Source organism: Xyrauchen texanus, chromosome 39 (genome assembly GCF_025860055.1).
Source record: "Xyrauchen texanus isolate HMW12.3.18 chromosome 39, RBS_HiC_50CHRs, whole genome shotgun sequence".
NCBI lineage: Eukaryota > Metazoa > Chordata > Actinopteri > Cypriniformes > Catostomidae > Xyrauchen > Xyrauchen texanus.
Genome location: NC_068314.1, coordinates 14,833,362 through 14,860,526, shown reverse-complemented (window position 1 = coordinate 14,860,526; position 27,165 = coordinate 14,833,362). Strand labels below are relative to the sequence as shown.

The 27,165-nt window shown below is 43.9% G+C and overlaps 1 protein-coding gene across 2 annotated transcripts in view; it reads left to right on the top strand.

Moving 5' to 3' along the window:
* The window catches only part of iars1 (isoleucyl-tRNA synthetase 1), a 183,050-nt gene that overhangs the window by 72,263 nt on the left and 83,622 nt on the right, over positions 1 to 27,165 (top strand). For both annotated transcript variants that reach the window (XM_052110889.1, XM_052110890.1), the window contains exons 11-13: positions 1,100 to 1,222; positions 11,990 to 12,081; positions 24,282 to 24,380. In XM_052110889.1, coding sequence (XP_051966849.1) covers positions 1,100 to 1,222; positions 11,990 to 12,081; positions 24,282 to 24,380 — 314 coding nt within the window. The remainder of the gene's footprint in view (positions 1 to 1,099; positions 1,223 to 11,989; positions 12,082 to 24,281; positions 24,381 to 27,165) is intronic.

Here is a 27,165-nt window from a genome sequence, read left to right as displayed (position 1 = left end):
TCAATCAACAGCATTTGTGGCATAATGTTGTTTGCCACAAAAAAATATTTCCACTCATCCCTCCTTTTCTTTAAAAAAAGCTAAATATCTGAGTTACAGTGAGGCCAATGTATGAATGTATGAATTTGGCCAGTAAAAGCACTTTATATATATTCTTCTGTCAAAAATCCTGTAAAATTTGAGATTTAAAGTTGTTTGTATTGTAATTTTTACAGTCCTTTTAGCGTTTAAGGGTTTTTTGACTTTACATCATCATGGCAGCGAAGTTGTAAAATTGGCTGTAACTACAGAGAAAAGGTTAGTAAGTGATTTAATCACACTAAAATCTATTTAACACGCATTGTTTATAACTTGGGGCTATACTTTTGAAACAGTAAGTATTGTAACGTTTACGGATTGGCCCCATTCACTTCTGTTTGCCTCACTTTAATCCACATTTTTTTTTTCCTTTTTCTTTTTTTAAAGGATGGGCAAGTTTATTGTGGTAATCAATATTATGCCACAAATGCTGTATATTGAGCTTAACTTGTTTTGAACCTGGAATATTCCTTTAATTAAATTTTAAAAATAAATAAAAAATAAAAAAGATTTCAAAAATGTAAGCTGTGTAATCTCAGACGTATTTAAGGTAAGAAAATATGTTATTTAATTTTTGCTTGATTGTACCACTTGACATTTTTAGATTCATTAAATCAAAACTTTTTTCTGAACATATGAAAAAAAGATATTACATTCTAAGAACTTAGAACATGTGGTTTAAACTAGATTTGTAACCCCTTTTCATTGTCTTGGACACCCTTATTTGTCATCGACTCAAGAACATAGTAGTACTGCATGTGGCACACTTGCTCCTTATCGACAAGGTTGTTGGAATATATCATAACACATGAAACGAATTACTCAAGTGTGGTGTTATATACATGCTTTTTTCCAGTATGTCCCTCGTTGTTAGCACTGTTCCAGTGTGTTCTTTAATTAAGAGTCAGAACACACACACATTGTGTTTATTTTCTTAGAATTAGAAATCCTACTGGTAAATCCCTGTTGAAATGCAATTTCAGAGAGAGCTTTGATGGTTGTTGTTTTCCTCTGTGCACAGGATGATTTCCGTGTCTGCATGGACTACAAAATTATCCAGAAAGACTCCGTTCCCATCTGCCCTGTGGACCCGTCTGGTCTCTTCACTTCAGAGGTCACTCACTTTGCTGGTCAACACGTGAAGGTATGGATGGATGACCACTTCTCTAAGATTTTGTATACACTGCACATAAATGTTATTTGATGTTTAAACCGATATTAAGGACTGACATATCACACTGTAATTTTTAAATTTATAAAATCCTATTCGTTTGTTCACTGTAGTCAATATTCAGTGGATCTATAGTACATGGATTGCTGTCCATGTACTAACTAACTAACTAACTAACTAACTAACTAACTAACTAACTAACTTACTTTAACTAAAAGTAGCAGCACTAACAACTTGACTACATTTTTCAGTAGCGTGACAGTATTTCATATACTTTCACATTAGTGTAACTTTTTCAGTAGCAAGCAACTTTCCAATTTTTTTATTAATATTGTGATGCACATGCAGCAATGCAGCCCAGCAAATCAAGGCAGTAATCAAACACGTTCATTTAAGGCATCATCTCCCGGTTTCATTAGATGCATCAGTGAATCGGTTCGTTTGGACGGTTAATGTAAATGAACTGATTCACTTATATGCAATGTTGAAAAGTCAAATTCATTTTAGAAAAATGGTTCATTTCGGTGGTTCATGAACCAGTTCAAATAAACAATTCACTGATTTATTTGATCCCCTTCGCCAAAGTCATTGTCTTATTATTTTTTATATAATATTGTGTTTTCTAGTATTATTAGTATATTTAGGATTAATCTATGTACAATTTAGCACAAGTTTGACATAAATTACTTTGTTGTATTTTATTTGTTATTGTCACACCAATTGTTTAATGTCACCCTAATTGAAATCATTGTTTTTGTGGCAGTTTTTTAAAGGATAGAATAGAATATTTGAAACATCATGAATTAAAATGATGTACATTGGGGTTAGGAGCATTTCTTCTGAAAAGCATAGTATTCGAACTTTTGTGAACAAACATGTGATAAAGATTTTAAAAAGAGCAGGTTTCCGAATCATACCTCAAAGACCTCTACCGAATGTTCTTTTGACATCAGAGCAGATACGTCTTTCAGACGAGACACAAAAAAAATGTGTCTTCCAGATGAAGCACATATATACTAGAGATGTGCACAGGAAACATTTGTAATATGATTCTTGAAATAAGAGATAAAACATATCCTTCAAAAAGTCCTCTCCATGTTAAAGATCAAGAAATTCATCCTGCTAAAAATACTAAAAAATTGAATCTTAAAGAAATGTGTATACTCAGGGCATTCATTACTTATATTTTATAATAATTTCATTAGAAACTTTACAGTACATGTAATTTAACCTGTCCTCAGCCAGAGGTCACAGTGTGAAACTGACAGACAAAGTGTTTAAACATGAAACAAATGCATAAATATAAATGAAAATGAAAGGCAGGAATCTGTAAGATATCAAACAATACATCTTTTACATAAAAAAACTCAATATCAAATTTGTGTCCTCACTTCAATTCAACTGTCAGATTTGCTATAGTCCTGAATAAATCAGACAATGCCATGGTCAGCTATAACTCTGAGGACCCCTTTCCCACTTCCTGCTGTTGGTGGATGCAACAGTAGGCCACGCTGTCTGGTCATTTTCTAATTTGTTTTAATATATTCTTTTTTTTAACAAATAAGTTTTACGTTTCTGAGGTCACAGATTAATCATGTCTACTCAGTCATCCCTTTGTGATAAATATGTAACTGTTAGAATTGTAAAATCATTTTGGCACAACACATGGTTTCGACAAGTCCATCAGAATGTTCAGAATAGTGTGAAAACAGAAAAAAAGGAATAGAATGTATTTTATCATTAAACTCCTTTACTGAACACTTATTATTAGAAAATTAAAGACTTTACACTCTTGTTGGATGGTTCAAATGAAAGGATCCTTAGCTGAGACCTTTCTCAATAAATATATCAATTTCAAATAAATTTAGTATTAAGGAATAAAAACTAAGATTTTAAACATGTTTTGTCCCTTATCTCAAGAATCAGTGATTTGGTTAATCACAAGGGTTCACAAATGGTTATTTGGTTATTTGTCTGGATTTGGACCTCAGGAATGAAGAACTTTTATTTCAATGTTTATTGGTCAAACACCTTTTAAAATGGCAGGGAATAATGTTTACAGTGAGCTTTGAGCTGAAAAGCACAATGCATAGATCTTCAATTGATAAATTCACTCCCATTAAAGTCAAACCAAAATAATCAAACTGTTGCTGACTAGCATAGTGTTCTTGACCCACAGAATAAACATAATTTAAGTACCAAACTTGATATGTGCTGTGTACGGGCAGGTTCACACTTTTCAGGATATGGTTTGACTTTTAACTTGTGAAATTATTGTCTGCAAACCAGAGCAAAAGGAAACTTTTCCAGGTAAAACACAGCCTGGGACATGTGTAACAGTCACATGAAGTCCTCCGTGCAACTTGAACTTCTTCAAAACTTCCAAACTTTGTGACACCTGCACTAAAAATGAAATACGCACCGAATGAAATACAACACCGGTGTCTTTGTGTTTAGTTTAGCTTGACAAAATATCTAAAACATGCGCGATACTGTGCGGGATGCTGAAAAATAAAATAGCGAGATGTGGCGCAGTGATCAAAGACCTCCATCCAGCCCGTTTTTAGATAGAAAAACAATAGGAAAAACAGGGCAGGCGCACCCAAAAACATGTGTGAACAGGCCCTAATTCGTACTACACTTGACAAACTGACCCAAACCTGGCCAAAATCCAAATGGTGTTGTCCGGTACCTCAGCCTTGGATCGGGTTAAAACCTATACTGCAAGTGTAGGATAACCGAATATTGTTTTTGGTATTCTAATACAGGTGCATAGAACGGTTAACCGAATGTCGATATCCGTGCACATTCCTAATATAGTATGTCTGCTGTCTTTGCTGTCTACAGACAGTAGAACTACATCCTTATGGTGATGGGAACCTTAGTGGCAACCACACAAATTGCACATCTTATGTTAGAGACGTTAGCATGTTGCTAAGCTAAGTTCCCAAAAGATGTGACGTAACCTGTGAATCAGATTGGAACTAGGGCTGGGTGATTTAATAATCGAAAAAATTTTTTTATGATTTTGCGCTTAATATAATATTAAGCAACATGAATATCATGATTATGCACTTTTTATTTGCCCAAGTTTCCTAAAGTGTTATTAGACTAATTTCACTATTTGTCTCAGAAATCATGAGTACAAAACGAGAGCGTTAAGACAGAAGTAGCAAAAGCGAGTTATTAGTTAAATTATTTCCTTTAATATCTTCAACATTCTAGATTGTAAGAATTACAGTATTGTAACATAAAATGTTATAAATCTTGCATTTTAGTTACAATGGCTGTTGGATTAAATGGTGGTTGCTCTGATTGAAAAAGTCAAGCTCTGTCTAGATATGGATGGAACAAATTTCGTGAGGTTCATGCCATTGAATCTTTAAAAGATATTAAAAAGTTTCAACTTGAATGTTTGCAGACTGAAAAGATTGTTACTCCATTATTTAAATGAAGTACTACTTTGATTTATGCCAATCTACTATTGCTTTATCGTTGATTTCCAATTCCAAAATGAATTGAGGAATTGACCACATGTATGAAATTATTGCAATACAAGGATTTGTTACACTGAGCTGCAGTTGGTAAATATCTATTGTCTTGAAAATGTATCAGTATATTAACAGTCTTAGTTTTAGAATTTTTACAGTTCTCAGAAGAGCACACCATAACTTATTTTCTCAAGTGTGTCATTTAGGAGCTATGGTTGAGATGTGATTGGGTGACAGAAGAAAATGCTGCTGATAGGGAGCGATGATGTCAGCGGTTTAAATGTTAGCAGAGACTGACAGAGGAACATAGTGCTTCCTGAGAATTATGTCATCATAGTTCTGCTCTGTCATCTTACATTTTCTCCACTCACAGTCAGTTTTCCTTTCTTTAGACACTCATTATTACATCTCCCAGCAGTAACCATCTGCCACCTGTGTCTTTTAATTAGAACCAGTTGATTCTGTCTCACTGACTGCTTTTCACCCTCATTGTTATACAGTATTTACAGTCACTTTTTAAAATTACATTTGTGTCATGTTTGTGTTTCTTTATTTTTCTTTTGATTTTCTCACCTTTTCTCCCCAATTTGGAATGCCCAGTTCCCAATGCGCTCTAGGGCCTCATGGTGGCATAGTGACTCGCCTCAATCCAGGTGGCGGAGAACGAATCTCTGTTGCCTTCGCCTCTGAGGCGTCAACCCGTGAATCTTATCATGAGCCATCCACCGCGGCATCCACACACAGCTCACCACGCGCCCCACAGAGAGTCTAGTTTTGTCTAGATTGTCTAGCAGGAGACTAAACATAAAATGTATATATGAAATGCAACAACAATGCAAGATGTTTTTGTTACAATTATATTGACATTTTTTGGTGAAGATTGAAATAAGCTTAAAATGTTGATGTTGAGTTTACAGTTACAATTTTAATTCAAATTCATGAACAGATTAATTCGGACTTGACTTTTCTCGGCCTGTAATGAACTCGGTTTTGAGTCCGACTCGGCCCCTTCTGGTTTCGGACTCTGTTGTTTGAAGACTTGGACTTGACTCGGACTCAACTAAGGTGGACATGAACCCAACACTAATGCATGTATTTTATAGTCATTCAATGGGCAGTACTTCCAGATGTTAAAACAAGGCCCCGGTACACTCATGGCGAAGTGCTGCTTTGTTCTTTGCTCAGATACAAAAAGAAACAGCTGAGCAATGTCATACTGTTTGTGAACATTTAGATACTGGCCACCCCAATGGGGGAGGCATTTAGCGGAACATTTAAATATGAGGACGATCAAGACTACACGCAAAACATCAACTAATATGACATTAAAATGCATCACTATGACTTCAAGCCATAAAGCAATTTAACCACTCTGATGATTTAACCTTGTGAGATCTCGCATCCACATGCATGAACATTACGTTTTGTCTTTGCTATAGGCTTTGTTTAAATATTTTTTTTTAAAACCAACTGTCATTAAATGGTTAAACTTTCAGCACAACGAGTCATGTGACAAAACAACATGGTGTCAATCTCAGCCGAGTTTGTCTTTCTGAAAAATGCCAACAAAACTACTTCTGGTAAGAAACTAGCTGAAGTTTTTCACATTAAAATCAATTTGAGTCAAAACTGTAGAGTCTGTAGTATCATCCAACATGCCATTTTGTTTTACTTTATTTTATCCCCAAATTGGAATGCCCAATTCCTGCTACTTAGTAGGTCCTCTTGGTGGCGCGGTTACTCGCCTCAATCCTGGTGGTGGAGGACATATCCCAGTTGCCTCCGTCTCTGAGGCCGTCAATCCACGCATCTTATCACAGGCTCACTGTGCATGACACTGCGGAGAATCCCAGCGAGGGATTTTGCTACACTCCGCGATCCACGCACAACTTACCGTGCGCCCCATTGAGAGCGAGAACCCCTAATCGCGACCACGAGGAGGTTACCCCATGTGACTCTACCCTCCCTAGCAACAGGGCCAATTTGGTTGCTGAGAAGACCTGGCTGGAGTCACTCAGCATGCCCTGGATTCAAATTCGCGACTCCAGGTGTGGTAGTCAGCGTCAGGCTCCCATCCATCATGCCATTTTAAAAATTGCATGGATTTATCACGAAACGGTGCACTGTTAAACACAATGTCCATGTATGTGGACAATAGGACTACATTTCCATAACAATTGGCAGTAATTTGATGATGCAGGCCATTATTAATCTGAATTATTTATTCAGCTTTATAGAAAATCAGCTGTAATGTCTATAACGTCTCAAAAAACATGACTAACCAACACTCCTGGACATGTAATACAAATTTGATTAAATCTGACTATCTAAAACTTGGTATTACTTAATATGTGGACATCAATTTTTAGGAAAACTATTTGCTCTAGAAAAAAAAAACTTGAGCTTATTTATTAGGTGCTCAGCAAAGAGGATGAACAGGTATGCAGTCATAGGTAGTGTAACGGTTACCCTGTCTTGTCCCTCTGTTGCCCTTTGTTTGTAATTTTGTCACTTTTGGTATTCCTTAGTTTTCACTTTCGTCACCCTTGTACCTCCATAGTCTTGTGTTCACTGTTCATTGTTTTCACCTGCCCTTGTTAATTTGCCTTTGGTTTCTGTTAATCACATTGTTATCTTGTTTGAGTTCTGTTCTTTCATTGGTCCCTTTTTCCCTGTCTGTGTATTTATACCCTGTGTCTTTGTTCAGTCTTCGTCGATCGTTGTTTGATGTTAACCCGGTGTATCTTTCCCTCCCGAGTTCCCTGTTCGTGTCTACCTTGGTCAGCTTACTCAGTTTATGTTTCATTTCCCCATCGTGGGTTGTTACTTTGTGTTTTCTTATTCTAATAAAGTTCAAACTGCGTTTGGATCCTCATTTCCTCCTCTGCCTCGTTACTCAGCATAACAGAACGATCGACCAACTATGGATCCAGCAGTTATACGGGCCAACTGCCGGTTGCTCAACCTCAAACAAGAGGGCCGCCCTGTTGAAGACCACATCAGCGACTTCCTCGCGCTGGCGAAATTCACAGACTTCCCGGACTCAGCCCTGGTGGTCTTCTTCAGGGACACTTTACACGGTTCGCTCAGGGAGCGTTTGCCGCCGGCAACGCTTGGTTGGACTCTCCACGACTTCCTGGAGGCGACCTTACTGGTCTGCGGCTCACCCTACACCGTGGTGTTCGCCGAGGAGGATTCCACCTCTCCTCCCACTGTGGTGACTCCCCAGTCGTCCTTGGCGCTTCCTGTCGCGCCAGCCCCACCTGTCAGCGAGCCCGTCCCCACGCCAGTCGCCTTCCATGAGCCAGCGCGGCCCACTGCGTCTGCTCGGAGGAGGGAGAGAAGACGGGCTTCCGCCTCCCGGCCCGCGCCAGCCCCGGTCTGCGAGCCAGAGCCCACCCATGTCACGGTGAGCGAGCTAAAGCCCACGCATGTCACTGTGAGCGAGCCTGAGCCCTCGACCATCCCCGAGCCAGTGCCTGTAGCCTCAGATGTCAGTGAGCCAGTGCCGTTAGCCTCAAACGTCAATGAGCCAGTGCCTGTAGCCTCGACCGTCCCTGAGCCAGCGCCTGTAGCCTCGACCGTCCCTGAGCCAGCGCCTGTAGCGTGACCGTCCAAGAGCCAGTGCCAGTAGCCGTGACCGTCCAAGAGCCAGCGCCAGTAGCCGTGATCGTCCAAGAGCCAGCGCCAGTGGCCGTGACCGTCCAAGAGCCAGTGCCAGTAGCCATGACCGTCCAAGAGCCAGTGCCAGTAGCCAGGTCCGTCCAAGAGCCAGCGCCAGTGGTCGTGCCCATCCTAGAGCCAGCACCTCTCGAGCCTTCCAGGGCTCCTCCTCCCGAGTCTTCCAGGGCTCCGCCTCCCAAGTCTCTCGAGTCTTCTAGGGCTCCTCCTCCCGAGCTTTCCAGAGCTCCGCCTTCCGAGTTTCCCGAGCTTTCCAGAGTTCCGCCTTCCGAGTTTCCCGAGCTTTCCAGAGCTCCGCCTTCCAAGTTTCCCGAGCTTTCCAGAGCTCCGCCTTCTGAGCTTTCCAGAGCTCCACCTTCTGAGCTTTCCAGAGCTCCGCCTCCTGGGCTTTCCAGAGCTCCGCCTTCTGAGCTTCCTGAGCTTTCCAGAGCTCCGCCTTCTGAGCTTCCTGAGCTTTCCAGAGCCCCGCCTCCCGAGCTTTCCAGAGCTCCGCCCTCCGAGCTTCCCAGAGCTCCACCTCTCAAGCCTCTCGAGCCTTCCAGGGCTCCGCCTCTCGAGCCTACCAGGGCTCCGCCCCTCAAGCCTCTCGAGCCTCCCAGAGCTCTGCCTCTCAAGCCTCTCGAGCCTTCCAGGGCTCCGCCTCTCAACCCTCTCGAGCCTACCAGGGCTCCGCCCCTCAAGCCCCTCGAGCCTTCCAGGGCTCCGCCTCTCAAGTCTCTCGAGTCTTCCAGGGCTCCGCCCCTCAAGTCTCTCGAGTCTTCCAGGACTCCGTCTCTCAAGCCTCCCAAGCTTTCCAGAGCTCCGCCCCCTGAGCTTCCCAGAGCTCCGCCTCTCAAGCCTTCCAGGGCTCCGCCCCTCAAGCCTCTCGAGCCTGCCAGGGCACCGCCCCTCAAGCCTCTCGAGCCTGCCAGGGCTCCGCCCCTCAAGCCTCTCGAGCCTGCCAGGGCCCCTCGAGCCTCTCGAGCCTTCCAGGGCTCCGCCTCTCGAACCTCTCGAGCCTTCCAGGGCTCCGCCTCCTGAACCTCTCGAGCCTTCCAGGGCTGCGCCTCTTGAGCCTTCCAGGGCTCCGCCCCCGAGTCTCCTACGGCTCCGCCCCCAGAGCCTCTTGAGCCTCCTACGGCTCCGCCCCAGAGCCTCTCGAGCCTCCTGCAGCTCCGCCTACGGGGCCTCCTGCGGCTCCACCCCCAGAGCCTCCTACGGCTCCGCCTCCAGAGCCTCCTATTGCTCCGCCTCTCGATCCACTCAAGCCTTTGACGGCTCCGCCCCCAGAGCCTCTTGAGCCTCCTACGGCTCCGCCTCTCGAGCCACTCAAGCCTTCGACGGCTCCGCCCTCAGAGCCTCCCGAGCCTCCTATGGCTCCGCCTCCGAGACTCCTCCGGCTTCGCCTCTCGAGCCACTCAAGCCTTCGACGGCACCGCCTCCCGAGCCTCCTACGGCTCCGCCGCTCGAGCCACTCAAGCCTTCGACAGCTCCGCCCTCAGAGCCTCCTATGGCTCCGCCTCCCGAGCCTCCTCCGGCACCGCCTCTCAAGCCACTCAAGCCTTCGACGGCTCCACCCTCAGAGCCTCCTACATCTCTGCCCCCAGAGACTCCAGAGTCTTCCTGGTCTCCGCTCCTAGAGCCTCCCACAGCGCCGCCTACCCCGGCTCCGCCTCCTGAGCCTCCTTCGGTTCCACCTCCTGAGCCTCCCTCAGCTCCGCCTTCTGGGTCTTCTGAGCCATCACCTCCCTCGGCTCCGCCTCAGAGGTCCTCCTTGGCTCTGCCTCACGCGGCTCCGCCGGCCCCCCCTGTGGCCACTCCATCTCCTAGGCCACCAAAACCGGCCTCTGTCCTGTGGTCATCGCCCAGGTCCCCTGAACCGGCCCTTGGCCCACGACCACCTCCTAGGCCACCAAAGCCGGCCTCTATCCTGTGGCCTCCTCCCAGGCCTCCTGACCCGGTCCCTGTCTTGTGGCCTCCTCCCAGGGCTTCTGACTCTGTTCCCGTCCTGTGGCCTCTTCCCAGGCCCCCTGACCCAGCCCCAGTCCCGTGGCCTCTTCCCAGGCCCCCTGATCCAGTCCCTGTCCTGTGGCCTCCACCCAGGCCTCCTGACCCTGTTCCCGTCCTGAGTCCTCCCTCCTGGCCTCCTGACCCAGTCCCCGTCCAGTGGCCTCCTCCCAGGTTCCCCAAACCTGTCCTTGCCCGGTGGCCAGCTCCCAGACCATCAAAACCTGTCCCTGCCCGGTCGATACCTCCCTGGCCCCCTAACCCTCATCTCCACTTGTGCCCCCGTGGACTGTCTCACCTTCATTCGTGCCCTTGTGGACTGTCTCATTTCCCCCCCGGACTTCCTATCTGCCCCTGGCACCTCCCGGACCTGCCTGTCTTGCCCTCTGTGCCCCCCGGACTTCCTGCCTGCCCAGTGTGCCCCCCTGGTCTGCCTGTCTGCCCATGTGCCCACTTGTACTGTCTGTTTGCCCCTGGTGCCCTCATGTTGTTCTTGTGGATTTTTGTCTTTTGTTGTGTGTTATTAAGGATCGTCTGGTATCCGATCCTTAAAGGGGGGGCTATGTAACGGTTACCCTGTCTTGTCCCTCTGTTGCCCTTTGTTTGTAATTTTGTCACTTTTGGTATTCCTTAGTTTTCACTTTCGTCACCCTTGTACCTCCATAGTCTTGTGTTCACTGTTCATTGTTTTCACCTGCCCTTGTTAATTTGCCTTTGGTTTCTGTTAATCACATTGTTATCTTGTTTGAGTTCTGTTCTTTCATTGGTCCCTTTTTCCCTGTCTGTGTATTTATACCCTGTGTCTTTGTTAAGTCTTCGTCGATGGTTGTTTGATGTTAACCCGGTGTATCTTTCCCTCCCGAGTTCCCTGTTCGTGTCTACCTTGGTCAGCTTACTCAGTTTATGTTTCATTTCCCCATCGTGGGTTGTTACTTTGTGTTTTCTTATTCTAATAAAGTTCAAACTGCGTTTGGATCCTCATTTCCTCGTCTGCCTCGTTACTCAGCATAACAGGTAGAGGGTCTCACAAAATCAAAATGATTCTCCAGTGCCAGATACAATGGGTATCACTTCAGTCTTTCATGTTATAGTGACCCTTAAATTTGCATCCCACAGTACACAATAATAACCATGGTATGGTGTTGTGTAGGATCTCACAGGTTAAAGTTTTCTCCAGGAGCATACACATACCCTTCATACAGTCTAGTATGTTCGGAAAAAATTTCCAAAAATGTTACTATCCAATTATGCATGAGACAGGAAGCCTGTTCAGTCTTAGTCTGCTGCAAGGTCACAGTGGACACATTTCCATTAAAGTTAAATCATTTGACTTTTGTTGAATGACATTCAATGAATAGTGCAGCCAACTGCATTTTCCTAACTTAAGGAGCTGGGATGTGTCCTAGGTCAAAGACATAAAACTAAAAGCCTGTAATAGTCATTCTCTTGAGCTGGATTCATGGTTTTATCTGCAATGGTGCTCAGGCCAGCTCTGACTCTATTGAAATGTGTTATTCTTCAGTTGTCACACTTTTTATTTGCAGCACGCTGTTAAGACTTTGTTCTTTGTCAATGCTTTCAGGATACAGACAAATACATTATCAAGTGGCTGAAGGAGAATGGTCGTCTTGTGAATGCCAGCTCTTTAAAGCACAGCTACCCATTCTGCTGGAGGTGAGTGCAGAGAAATGATGAAAACCATTTCTTTTACAGTGCGTTTTTCTTATGCTTTATGTTTTCAGAGAATCTTAGTGAACAAAACAAAAACTGCTGTAAGGAAATACAGTTATACCCCGTAAAGAGACCAGCATGAACTATGATGACCAGGAGTCAGAGTTGAAGTTTCAATAAACAGAGAGAAAGTTTATTGAAGACACATATCTCCAAATTTCCAAAGTCAATAGACAAGAAACAGAAAATAAGTTAAGTTAACCTTGAACTAACTTAGATTACAGAAACAACAGCAATTATAGGCATATGCAAATTAATTGACATCATCTCTTATGAGTACAGAGATCTGATTGTTGAACAGTACAGAAAACTGTAGAAATCTTGACGTTCTGTTTAACTACGTGAATGCAATCATTCAAAAGATTATATTTTTAAAGTCAGAGGTGAGTCTTCTCTGTAGATAAACTAGTATCCCATTCCTCTAACTTAGTCACATGATTCTCAAAATGACAAACAATCCCTGCAATGACATCATTAGACAGAACGCAACATTTCTCCCAAGATTGAGAACCTCATTGGGACACAGGCCTTATCAGCTGGAACAAAATAGGACAATGCATCCAAACGCAACAGAAATGTTAGGCAGAAATCTACTTTTAGTGATGAATGCAGTAATTAAATGACCAAAAACTTAAACCCAATAAAAATCGTACTTAAACTGAATAAGTGATCAATTAAATAGTTACAACTCACATGTATATTTGTTCTCTGGGAGCCAGGCAAAAAGAGGAAGTACTGTTCCTGACATGGGTCAGACCCTAAGTCACACCTCAGTGGTCAAATACCCAAATTACCTTTAACATTAATAACTATAACATAACTGGAATAATTGTGCATGGCTAAAAACAATTTGATTAACAATTGTATTTAACTCATCAATAGGCTGATGAGACAGGTAAATCCACCCTTTCACTGCATATTATTGTCCTTTTTGGACCCAAGATTTAATGGTGTTGCGTAAAATCTATTACACTGATTTTATAGGTAATCCTGTTCTCTTACGAGAGGTTCTCTCGTATTGCGTAAGCTAGCTTACGCTACGGGAAAGATTCATCTTTTCTGAGATATTGAAGCCAAAAAATTATCCTTAATTTTGTATCCATTGTCAACGCAGTGCGGCAGCTGCAGACCTTGAGCGGGCTAGCTAGCGAGCTCATAGGTTGCTCTGCGGCAACTGCTGCAGCCTATAGACGAGCTTGGGCTGAACTCGCATCCAATGAGAGGTGTCCGCGCTCACTGCATCAAAGCCCGCCAAAATGGGCGTGACTAGAGTGCATATAAGCGTGCATCGTGAGGCTGGAACCCTGATTTTCATCTCTTCAGCGAAGCTCTTCGCATCTCTGAACCAGAAGCTGCGTCGCCGTTCGAGGGGCATCAAGCAAGCGTGGACAGCGCTCGAAGAAGCCGGCCGTCTTCGCCACCTTCAGCCGTCCTGCGAGCTACGCCATCCGGCGACGTATCCTTTTTAAAGCAAGCTAGTTCTTAAGAACTTCACAAAAGAGTACGAGCGTCTTTTTAAAGATGCCTCACTCCACTTGCGCCTCATGCCGCGCCCCTCTCAGCACCGGGGACCGCCACATCATCTGCGCTCTCTGCCTGGGACTGGGTCATGCAGAGCTCGCCCTCGCTAAAGGCGGATGCGATCTCTGCGAGGAGCTGCCGATGTCGACCCTGCGGGCTTGACTCGAAGCACTCAGGACTGAAGCCGCCGCGCCGCCTTCTATTCAGCCGCGCAGAAAAAAGTGCCACTCTCAAAGGCTGCCGGAACCAGTGGTAGAAGCGATTGCCTCGCCGGAGCCCATACCTCGAGCATCGCCTTCACCCTCCCCGCCCGCCCGGGACGCGCAGTTGCCGCCGAGCGGCTGCTCTGCTGCCATCTCGGACAAAGTAGCGTGTTCCATCATGGCTTCGGACAACGAGGAGCGGTCAGGCTCACACGCCTCCTCCTCGGCCCAGGAATCCAGCAGGACCCGCGCCAGAGTCGAAGGGGAACTAACACGCCTCCTCACACAGGCCGTCGACCGCCTCGGGCTCGAGTGGTCACCGCCCCCTGAGCAGGCACCCAACAGACTCGACGGCTGATTTCTCCAGAGCCGCCGCCGCGCAGCACCCGCTACCTGGCTTTCCGAGCTTTCCAAATCTTGGAACGTGCCTTTCTTGGCCAGGGTCCGATCCCACGTCCCATCCCTCCGGTCGAGGATGCAGTAGCAGCACACCTTTGCCCGCCCTCCGCGAGATGGCGGTATAAACAGTGCTCCCGTCTAAGGCCTGCAGAACAACTTCCGCCTGTGTTTGCCGCGCCTATTCCGCCGCCGGCCAAGCTGCATCTGCTCTGCACTCTATGGCCGTTTTACAGATCCTCCAATCGGACCTTCTACGGGAGTGGGATGAGGAAAGCAGGCATCCAGAGGCGGTTGCAGACATAAGAAGTGCGACGGACCTCGCCCTCCGCGCTACCAAAGCTGCAGCCCAAGCTATAGGTAAGTGCATGGCCGCGCTGACTGTGACCGAGAGACATCTGTGGCTAACGCTAGCCGACATGGGAGAAGCAGAGCGCTCTACGTTCCTCAACGCACCGCTCTCTCCATCCGGTCTCTCCACGGTGAGTGGTATCATTGACCGGTTTTCAGAGGTCCAAAAAGCCACACAAGCCATGAATCTCTTTCTGCCTCGTCGCGCTAACTCCTCTGCAGGCCGCCCACGTGAGCCTCCTGCACGAGCCTCTTCACAGCGCCCAGCTCAGCAAAGCCAGACTTCTCAGCGTCGACAGGGCGGCCGCCCTTGATTGCGCTCAGACAGCCGCCGCAGACCGCCGCCCCACGGGCCTTGGCCTAGAATCGCGCTGAAACCTGAACAACCGAAGTCCTCCTAGCTTTGTTGACAAAACGACGGATCAGTCCCGCCGCGGCCGGACCACCGTCAAAGCTTCGCCCCCTGTCAGTCCCCTTCTCTCAGGCTACTACAGTGGTAGATTCAGCAGCCAACAAGCCGGTGTTAACACCCGCTTGCCTGCGCTCAAACGCCGTTTTCACGGCGACCCAAAGAAATCTTGTAAAGAGCAAACATGCCCTATGTGTAGAAAATGTGCCCACAACCCAGTGTTCCTATCAGAGCACACTCACATAAAGCAGTTATGAACCACTCGAGTGTTAGAGTTAATAAACGCGCCCACAGCCTGTGCGCGCGCCCCTCCTCTGCCCGCTCTGTCACACGGCCAGCAAACACCTCTCCGCATGTAAGTCCTGTGCCCGTGACTTCGCACATCACTTATCAGATGTGACTCTTTCCCCATTTACCCCAATCGGGAAGTCACTCACAGAACAGCCTGTCTCTGCTGTCTGCGAGCAGTCATGCATAAACACACTAAGCGCGCTCACACATTCTGTTCAGCTGCTGTGTGCGGCAATCAGGGCGATTTGGCCATTCACCCTCTAACATTACGCTTCAAAGCGTGGGAAGATATTCCAGGGATATCCGAATGGGTGTTAAGCACAATAAAACAGGGCTATTTGCTACAGTTCGATCGCCGTCCTCCTCGCTTCAGAGCGCGGCTCGAAACTACTGTGAACACGGAAGCAGCATGCATGCTTCGTTCAGAAATAGCAAACCTTCTGTGCAAAAGGGCCATAGAGAGAGTGCCGCCGCCTCTGAGCGAGTCGGGGTTTTACAGCCGTTATTTTCTTGTCCCAAAGAAAGACGGCGGCCTCAGACCAATATTAGATCTCAGGGTTTTGAATAAAGCGCTTGCAAAAAGACCATTCAAAATGCTTACAACGAGCAAACTCCTCGCGCATGTGCACCAGGGGGACTGGTTTATTTCTCTCGATCTGAAAGATGCATACTTTCAGATTCAGATAAATCCCCGTCACAGGCCATTCTTGAGATTCGCCTTCGACGGCCAGGTTTATCAATACACCGTCCTTCCTTGGAATAGAACTAGACTCAGTGGCAATGACGGCTCGCTTATCTACACAGCGCGCGTGCCGTGTTCAGCGACTAGCCGCGTCCTTTCAGATGAACAGCCTCACGCCTCTGAAAAAATTTCAGAGAGTGCTAGGTTACATGGCCTCAGCCGCAGCAGTACTTCAGCTGGGTTTACTGCGCATGCGCTCTCTTCAGCATTGGCTAAACACCCGCGCGTCTCACGGGCTTGGGCCACAGGCCGCCAGCCGATCAGAGTGACTCAGACCTGTATCTCAGCTCTGCAGCCCTGGACAGTGGCCGAATGGTACCAGCGGGGAGTGACGATGGGAGCTGTATCTCGCCGAAAAGTCATTTCGACAGACGCGTTCAACACGAGTTGGGGCGCGGTCTGCGAGGGCTCTCCGGTTTTTGGCCTATGGTCAGTTCAGGAAAAGCTCCTTCACATAAATTGTCTGGAAATGATAGCGGTCGAGTACGCGCTCGTGCGCTTCCTCCCGGTCATTCAGGGTCACCACGTCCTGGTCCGTTCGGACAACAGATCTGTGGTATCCTATCTAAACCGTCAGGGCGGTGTCAGATCCAGGAACCTCTTCCATCTGACGAAACGCATACTGAGTTGGTCCCAGTGCCACCTGCACTCGCTGAGGGCGACGCACGAGCCAGGCCACCTGAACGACGGCCCAGACAGACTGTCCAGAGACAATATTCCCCCAGGGAGATGGTCCTTGCACGCTCAAACAGTCCAGACGTTATGGCGCATATTCGGCAGAGCAGAGATAGACCTCTTTGCGTCAGAAGAGAACTCTCACTGCCCAATATTTTTCTCGAAAAGCGAGGACGCACTGGCCCAGGACTGGCCCAACCGCCTGCTTTACGCCTTCCCTCCCGTCTCGCTATTGCCACAGGTAATGCAGAGGATCAGGGAAACGCGCCACTCGGTGCTCCTCATAGCCCGCGCTGGGAGAATCAAACATGGTTCCCGGAGCTTACGCAGCTGTCACTGACAGCCCTGTGGCCCATCCCAGTGAGAGCAGATCTCCTCTCGCAAGCTCGAGGCACGATCTGGCATCCCCACCCAGAGCGCTGGGCGCTACACGCGTGGGTGATCAACGACTACCCATCGCTTTGCCAGAAGGAGTAATAAACACCATCATACACGCTAGAGCCCCCTCCACGAGAAGACTCTATGCGTCAAAATGGTCTGTGTTTTCAAAATGGTGCACCGACAGAGACCTGGACTCACGGACATGTGGGGTATCGCCGCTGCTCGTGTTTTTACAAGAGCTGCTGGATAAGGGCAGATCCCCATCCATGCTCAAAGTGTACGTGGCGGCCGTTGCGGCGTTCGCTGAACCCCTGCACGGCCAGTCACAGGGTAAAAACGAGCTGGTCATCCGCTTCCTCAGGGGAGCTAGAAGGATGAACCCTCCGCGCCCCACATCGGTTCCTATCTGGGATCTTTCTATAGTTCTCGAAGCTATGAAAGCCCCTCCCTTCGAACCGCTTCAATCCGTGGATATGAAACACCTCTCACTTAAAACCGTTTTTCTGCCCTATCATCAGTTAAACGGGTGGGAGATCTTCACGCGCTGTCTGTTAGCGCTGCGTGTCTTGAGTTTGGACCAAGTGACTCCAAGGTAATTTTAAAGCCTAGACACGGCTATGTCCCCAAGGTGATCGGTACTCCTTTCAGAGCACAGATCATTTCCTTGTCGGTGCTACCAGCATCTGATAGCGAACGCAACGCCAATCTCCTTTGCCCAGTCAGAGCACTGAGATTGTATACTGCGCGCTCTGCATCTTTCAGACGCTCTGAGCAGCTTTTCGTTTCGTTTGGAGGGCGCACCAAAGGTCTCGCCGCCTCGAAACAGACACTGTCCAGATGGATAGTGGACACTATTGCTGCCGCGTACGCGTCAAAAGACCTACCATGCCCGCTAGGCATTAGGGCTCACTCCACTAGAGGCATGGCCTCCTCGTGGGCATGGTCCAGCGGGATTTCCATTCACGACATATGTGTGGCAGCGGGCTGAGCTTCCCCCTCCACCTTTGTCAGATTTTACAATCTGGAAGTACCCGCTCTGCAGGCTAAACTGCTAGCGGTTTAATACGCTACAGCTCCCCTGGTGAGCTGCATTAATGGGACACATTCCACACACACTGGCCCGCACTCTTGCCGGCCAAATATTAATTCCCCACTCACAAGGGCTCCCCGGGTCCCCCTTAATTCCCTGGGGCTCATGCAGTGGATGCTTGGCGCGCACGGCGTTGACAAAGGGTTCCCGTAGCGTAAGCTAGCTTACGCAATACGAGAGAACCTCTCGTAAGAGAACGAATCGGTTACTAATGTAACCTCGGTTCTCTCTAGATGAGGGAACGAGTATTGCATAACCGACGTGCTTTCGCGCCACGAGCGATTTTTCGCTTCATTCAATGAAAACCAGGGTTCCAGCCTACGAACTACGCTTATATGCACTCTAGTGACGCCCATTTTGGCGGGCTTTGATGCAGTGAGCACGCGGACGCCTATCATTGGATGCGAGTTCGCCCAAGCTCGTCTATAGGCTGCAGCAGTTGCCGCAGAGCAACCTATGAGCTCACTAGCTAGCCCGCTCAAGGTCTGCAGCTGCCGCACTGCGTTGACAATGGATACAAAATTAAGGATAATTTTTTGGCTTCAATATCTCAGAAAAGATGAATCTTTCCCGTAGCGTAAGCTGGCTTACGCAATACTCGTTCCCTCATCTAGAGAGAACCGAGGTTACGTTAGTAACCGATTCGTTCTTATTCTAGGAACCAATACATGCGCTATAAACTGCATTATTTGTTTATTCCCACCTGTATTTTGGCTAGTAGAAGCTACTCACAAGCAGTCTGCATTGGGACAGTCAAGATGTCAGTCATTATGGAACACATAAGTAGGGTTCCAAAAGTAAAGACCCATTCATTTTCTCCATAGAGAAATATTTTGTTGTTGTTTGATGTATAAACATTTCAAGACATTGCTATCATGAGCTTTAACATTGTTTATGTGTGATGATATTTGTGTCTGTAGAAGCCACAAGTCAGTGTGATTTTAACTTAATAAAAAATTATAATAATAATAATTCTCAACTAATAATTTGTGTATTAGACTTAACCACAATCCTGAGGAGTGATCCACCAATGGGAGAGGTTGCCTTTACCATGGAATCATACTGTAATTTGCAGCTGATAAGCTCAGCAGCAACCGGCCGCTCCCATGAAGCATTGCAAATTAGGAAACCGAGTCTGCTAATTTCACACAAATAAAAAATTTTGTCCAGCCTGTGTACATTCACCCAAAATGAAAATTATGTCATAATTTACACACCCTTATGACTTTTACTTATGCAGGACAAAACGGAAATGTTTAAATGCAGATAGCCCTCAGTGTTTTCAATACAATGGTATTGTGTAGTGTATCACTAAAGATCGAAAGCTTTTTAGCACTAAAGCAAAGCAAGTGAATGCAGACCATATTTTATGTGCTCACAAAAGTGCAATGGATACCAAGAGTTTTTGTTAATTAGTTAACTTCTCAGTTGTTTCTCCCCATAAACTGTTGAGTGCCTTCAGAAGAATTGGAATGATGCGCGAATCGCACAGGCTACTTTTACGATACTTTTGGGTTCTGAGGTTTGAAACACTATTCATTGCTATTTTTTGTTCCGCATTAGAAATAACAGTCATAAGGGTTTAGAACAACATCGGGGCTTACAGTGATATTATATTAACTTACCGTACATTACATTAAAATAGTTTTCATTACAATTCCTCGTTTGACCTCTTACACAGGCGGTCTCATTAATAGGCTTGAACATTGTTCACACAGCACGTGCGTGACACTGGGGTCAGCAATTAACAGGGACTTGCTACCGAAATTCAAAATATTAGGGCAAAAAATGCCCCTGAAATGAATTCATGCTTATTCATAATGACTGATAGAGTTCTTAAAACTCTTTTTGGCTTTGTTACACACAGTATACATGCATTTCAAATGATCTTCATTTGAATTATTATGTAGATGTGGATTCCTAAAATCCCAAAAGTGGGATTGTTTCAATCACTATGCATGTTATGCAGTGTAGAGATCAGGCTAAATGTAATTAGTGAAACATGCCAGATCATACTATAACTGGAATATAACTAAATGAATTAATACTGATCGAAATTGGGGAATCAGTGCAAATAACCAGCCCTATAAATATTAGTTTGTTTATTTTTGTTTATTTAGTTTTATTGATAGCAGCCTACAGAGTCTCATTATTCAGATTCAATTAATTAGTATTTGTCAAAACATTTGGCATAAAAGGATGACACAGAGTCATTTTGAAAATCAATTCCTGGTGACAAAATGTCCCCTAAATGGAAAAGTTTATTTATGTATTTTTTTCTTCCCAATTTAGAAAGGCCAATTCCCAATGCGCTCTATGTCCTTGTGGTGGCATAGTGACTCAGGATCTGAGTCCATCAACCTGCGCACGTGGCTTGTCACCGTGGAGACATAGCGCGTGTGGAGTCTTCACGCACAACTTGCGACATGTCCCACCGATAGCGAACCACATTATAGAAACCACGACACTTACCACATGTTACTCTACCCTTCCTAGCAACTGGGCCAATTTGGTTGCTTAGGAGACCTGACTGGAGTCACTCAGCATGCCCTGGATTTGAACTTAATACGTCAATACGCGCTGAGCTACCCAGGCCCCCGGAAAAGTTTATTTCTGACACTGACAGACACGTTTCATTTGAAAGCAGCCTGTCAGTCAGACAGCACTGAATTTAGTGGCACTCTTTACTAATGATGTTGTACAAAAGACTGGCCTTCATTTTTCATTTTGTCATTGACTTGGTGCTGAAGCACCAATAATTTGACATCCCTAGGTCCCACCATACTGTACTTACAAACTATTGCAGAACTAACAGTACAGGTGTTGGTGTCTTATTGGTGAGCCATCAAATTATTAGTTTGTCAAACAGCATTTTTGTTAGAATGAGTGAAGTGCACAGGGTCTTTGTGTCCAACCCATTTTTCAGTCCAGAGTGATTCAGGTGGCATGATTTGATCTCCATCTACCTCCTAAAGTCTTTGATCTATGCCGTTTCAGCACTCCCTACACTTCTGTGACCTCTCCCGGATGGGCCAGCGCTAAATCAATAGCATGGCCTATAGAGAGAGGGGCGTAACGGGGTGGGAACATTAACATATGCCGCTCAATACCCATCCTGCTGCTTCAGCGCTTCACATGACCATGAGACTGCAGGCAGAGGTCACCGCAGCGCTCCAGCCTCATTAACCCTTCTGAAGAAGGGCTATCGCTTATGGCATCAATAAATCACTCTCTTATTGACTCTTATGAGCTCAGTCTGTCTTGGCAACTTATCTGTCACTGCGGTGAATTGTGAGGGAGGATTATGGCTGTTGACGGGTTTGTTGGTATAAATGGGCTTTTGATATTGACAGTTGCACATTATAGGGGACTTGTGTCTCTGCAGAACAAAAATGGGCATTTCCCAATCAGTGGCCGTTTTCAAACCTGGATGGGTGTTTTTTGACCTCTTTACATGATTTGCTTTCTACATTAAATTCTCTGTTTTTACTTTCATTGTGTAGTAGAAAAACACCCAAAGATTGGGAAATGCCTATTTTTGTTCTGCTCTCAGCTGAGACCAATACTTTCATACTTTTAGGAGACATGATGTCTGTTTGTCCATACAATGCAATTCAATGGGGTCTAACAGTTTCAAGCTCGAAAAAGGATATAAAGGCAGCATAAAAATAGTCAATACAATTCAATTGCTTGAATCCATACAGTCAAGTAGTCAAGTCCATACAGTCAAGTGGTTTAATCTGTGTCTTTTGAAGCAATACGATTTTCGGTGAGAAACCAAACTGTAATTTTTTTTTTTTTACTGTAAGTCTCATTGGCACACACTTGGATTTGAATGCATATTCATATTCAGTCTTGTGGTTAAAGCATATGCAGAGCACATGTACATTGTGTGTGTCTAGCTTTTTGATCTAATTTTATTTGTTTGAGATTTAACTTCATCTATAGTGCTTTAAACTAGAAAATGATCAATCAAATTCAAAAAGGTTGCAAGTTTTGTGGTCTGTGCCATGATATATAGGAAAGCCTGGTTAACGTACGCTCTCCAGAGATACAGTATGATAGAGAGGAAATGCATTGGCAATATTGTATGTAAACACAATCATGCCAATAAAGTACTTTTAAATTGAAAAATTGAAAATAGAGAGGAAATGATCACTAGCGAGAGTGGTTCTGTGACACTCATTTGAAAAATACTCTTCAGTCATGTGCTTTCAAGTGAACCAATGAATGTTAATAAATTTGCAATAATGCAGGAAAAATCCCTGCCATAATCCACTGCAAACTCGCATTCAGGTCTACCTCCATTCTGGTTTGGAATGCCCATTTTTAATAATCCAGTCAATTTCCAGATTAAATATCAGATCTGTTCAATTGTCAGATTACAGAAATGAAATGGTTTGTGAATGCTGCTTCATGCTGACTTTTAATAACCCCATTGAAATCAAAATTGTAGTTTTGTGGCTTTTGTGTTTGTTTATTAACTTATACATGCCTTTTGTCATATACATATGCTAATTTACTTCTAAAAGTTCACCGAAACTTTTAGTAGATATTAAGAGTGTAACGATCCATCGATGTAGATCAATGCATCAATCAAATAATCAATGATACAATGTCATCGATGCAACGTGTGAACATCCATGTATATTTTTTAAAGATGCACATTTATTTTGACACACTAATGCCAGCCACATTCTGTATGCACTTCTGCCAGGCAGTGCAACAACCATTTGATATTCATCTCGCTTTATAAGCGCCAATTATGCTTCTCATGTGTGACACAGATGTGCAAAGAGTGACTGAAGCCTGAAGTTGCGCTCTGCTCTATCCATGCGTGATCATCTACACTGCTGCAAGCTCCGGTGACAGGATAGCGCAGAGCCGATCACAAGCGGATATAAATCTGACTTTTCTCGATATTGTTGTGCATTTCAATGCTACATGAGAATTTTAAAGTGCAATGGAGCAATTCAACCATGTCGGACGGCTGAACAGCTGCAATATTCTGAACAGTGTTGACCAGGGAAAAAGAGAAAACCCCTGCCTTGCCCGAGCACAAATACAAGACTTTTCACATTTTCTCATCAACATCCTTACTAACGTTTATCACAGTAAACTCTAACAGAGTTTTTCAATCCAAATGTGGAAGTTGTAGTCAAGAAAAACAGATAATACTCACTCTCCTATTATGGGTATTTTGCATTGAAATACCTGTTTGACTGTTGTAGAGATGACAAATTTTCACTCTAGTGTTTCCCTGATTCCACTGAGCTGTCATCAAACGATTGATGATCACGTATATGTGATTATTTTTTATATTTATTTATTTATTTATTATTCTGTATAATTTTTGTAACAACTGAAGTGCCTAATTTCTGGATTTTTGGACATGTTTTGGATGTCTCTATGTGGATGCTGGATTTGCCCTTTTCAGAGAGCTTAATCAAATATAACAATTATATTTTGGTTGCATATGTGAGATTTAAAAAATGTAATTGTGTAAAATAGGTACATCATATCATAATATCGATCGCAGGCCTCTGAATAGAATCAAAATCGTATCGTGTCAGACTTTGAGGTATCAGCAAGCATCAAATCACTGGCTAAGAGAATCGATATAAGATAATTTCTTGATAAAACTGACGATTTACACCTCTAGTAGATATACTGTTGGCTACACATTTGAAAGCCTTTATTATCTGGGAAAATGGACCAAAAATATTGATGACTCCTTTTGCACTATACATGATTGTTTAATCTAATTATCTCCCCCTAATACCACCTGACTAACAATAGCAAGTAGCAAATAATGTTTTGTGACTGATGTGAACTTAAGCCTGTTAACTCTTTAACTAAAGGAATAAGCATTTCAGTATGACCCAGCCCAACTTTGTGTTTTAAAAGGAAATACATCAACACATGAAAAAAAACAAAAAAAACAACCGCTTGTCAAGCCGTTTCATGGGCTCTTTTTTTTCTGGTATAGACGTATTTTTAATTTTGAAAAAAAACTAAAAGAAATGGCACACTTTACTATACAACTTTAAAAACCCTTTTGATGTATGTTTTCACCCATCACAGGTCGGACACGCCTCTGATCTATAAAGCAGTGCCCAGCTGGTTTGTGAGGGTTGAACACATGGTGGAAAATCTCCTGGAGAACAACAGCCAATGCTACTGGTAAAGTACAGCATACGTTTCTGTCCCTTGCTGGATCAAACCTGACGTGACCTCCATTTTGAGCAGTTAAATATGTTTACGACTACTGCAAAATGCATGACTGGACAAACTTTCATCAAATTTAGGTTTGTTGGTTTCTCACAACTTTTAATTGGACTTTAGTCTTTGAGAGAACAGCATAAGAGTTTCTATTGATTTCTTAGATGGACCATTTTAGACACATTAGACTTGCGTATGACTCACTGCCAAGTCTGTGTCACTGGAAATCAATGAAAAGAATATGTTTGTGTCATCAGTAATGTACACCAATCAGCCTCAACATTAAAACCACCTGACCAATATTGTGTAGGTCCCCCTCGTGCTGCCAAAACAGCACCAACCAGCATCTCAGAATAGCAATAGAACCAACAAACATGCCACGGTCCAAATTGCTGAGATCACATTTTTTCCCCATTCTGATATTTGAAGTGAACATTAATTGAAGCTTCTGACCTGTATCTGCATGATTTTATGCACTGCACTGCTGCCAAACGATTGGCTGACTAGATAATCGCATGGATGATTGTTGGTGCCAGATGAGCTGGTTGGAGTATTTCTGTATCTGCTGATCTAATGGGATTTTCAAACACAATAGTCTCTAGAATTTACTCAGAATGATGCAAAAACAAAAAACATCCAGTGAGTGGTAGTTCTGTGGACGTAAATGCCATGTTGATGAGAGAGGTCAAAAGAGTATGGCCAGACTGGTTTGAACTGACAAAGTCTACAGTAACTCAGATAACTGCTCTGTATAATTTTGGTGAGAAGAAAGTAATCTCAGAATGCTATTCTGAGATGCGGGTTGGCACTGTTTTGGCTGCATGAGGGGGACCTACACAATATTAGGCAGGTGGTTTTAATGTTTTGGCTGTTCGGTGTATGTGCAAAATCTCAAGATCTACCATCTCATGGTTAAAAAAATAAATAAAATATGGGTCTTTTTTAAGGGTCACTTGCCTCCAAGATGTATTTAGGATGGATAACAATCCGATCATTCGAACCTCCTCAGTAGTTCAAATGCATTTGATTGTTCAGGCCACATATATAAACTTTACTCCTTCCAAACTGTGACTGTGAATTGAAAAGCACACAAATTAGGCTTCTAATTTAAATGAAGGCTAATGTTTAAATATTGATGTCTCATGAGGGGATTATCATACTTTGGGATCCTTGGCTGAAAATGGTTAAAATTTCTTGGTCTGAGATACATTCTCTGCATGAATAAAAATAACAAATAAAATGCAGAAAGAAGTTAATTTCAGATAATGGCTGAAAAAGTGTTAGTTAAGGAAACACATTTTTTATTAAATGTGCTGTAAGCAATTTTACCATTATGAAGCTTTCAAGTGACTGAGCCTTTGAATTAGCCACACCCCCTCATTCCAATACCCCACCCTCCATAGATGATTTTGAGACCAAAACCAATTAAAAGCGCAGCATTGTTTGTTCCTGTGGCTGTCAAATTCAACTGTGGCAAAATAGTGCCCTCAAATGACAAACATTATGAATGATAGCCTCAATGATCTGCTTCAAATACAACACTATGAGAACGAGCAAAATGATTGACAGGTGAAAAGCGTCAGTGTCCGCAGACACATTTTTGTTTGCTGTTTACAAAGTCTACAGTTGTCACAGTGACCGTGAGATATGTCAGGACACTTATTTCATTAATATCTTTAAGGGAGTAGGACATTTTTTTTGCATACTTTTCCATGAAAACATCACTTACAGCACTTTTAAATATAGTTTATATATTTAAATTAAATGAATTTATGCTGTTTAAAAACATTGTATTACAGTAAAGGCAATTCAACAAATATGAACATGACGAACATACAATTAAACTAATATATAGCTTTTTCAAATTACAGTGATTAACAAGGTTTTTGTTTTTTTGTATTATGGTATTAACAATTTGGGGCGTGTGCGTCATTGTCATGAAAATGTCATAATGCAACGAAGTATTAGAATTCTTTCTTCCTTCCTATTATGAAACTGTTTATGATAATAATAGTCCTGCACATCTAGCTCCGGACAGCACTCCTATAATTTTACATTTTGTCCAGAGATGAGGCAGTGTAGAATCATTAAATTGATATATTGTGTGCCAAGATGAAACCTAAATAGAAATGTCTCTTCCCAATGAGAATTGATGAACTCAGTGTTCGTCTGCTGAAACCATACTGCAGTAGATACTAAGGTTTTCTCTAGGAGCGGCGTCTGTAAGGGGTTGCAGGATGGCACCCAGGAGGACATTTAACCTTACAATTTGAGGGATAGAGCTTTTTTATGCTAGGATAAATAGGATAAAAAAAGTGCAACCCAGAATATGTGCAATGAAATATAGAGGGTTTTTTTTATGTATCGTGCAGATTTTTGAATAAACGACTGTCTAGTTTCCAAATACTGTATATCAATATTGTTTTTCTCTCTTTTTCACTCATTGTTCTCATTTGGCATTGACATATTGAAACTTGCTATACATCATTGCCAAAATGAGTGTATTATAGCAGAATGGAGGACATTGCTATGTACTGCTTAAAGTCTAAAAAATGTACAACAAACAATTTTGGAATTTTGGAATAATTTGGCCTAAACTCCAAATAATCATGAAAATGTGCATTACTATGAAAATCAATTTTCCAAGGTTCCCTATGCTTTTCTGATGTATGGATTTACGTAATGTTTTTTTTTTGCTACTCCTATATAGATTGTTGAATCTTAACCAAAGTTAGATCAGACCTCA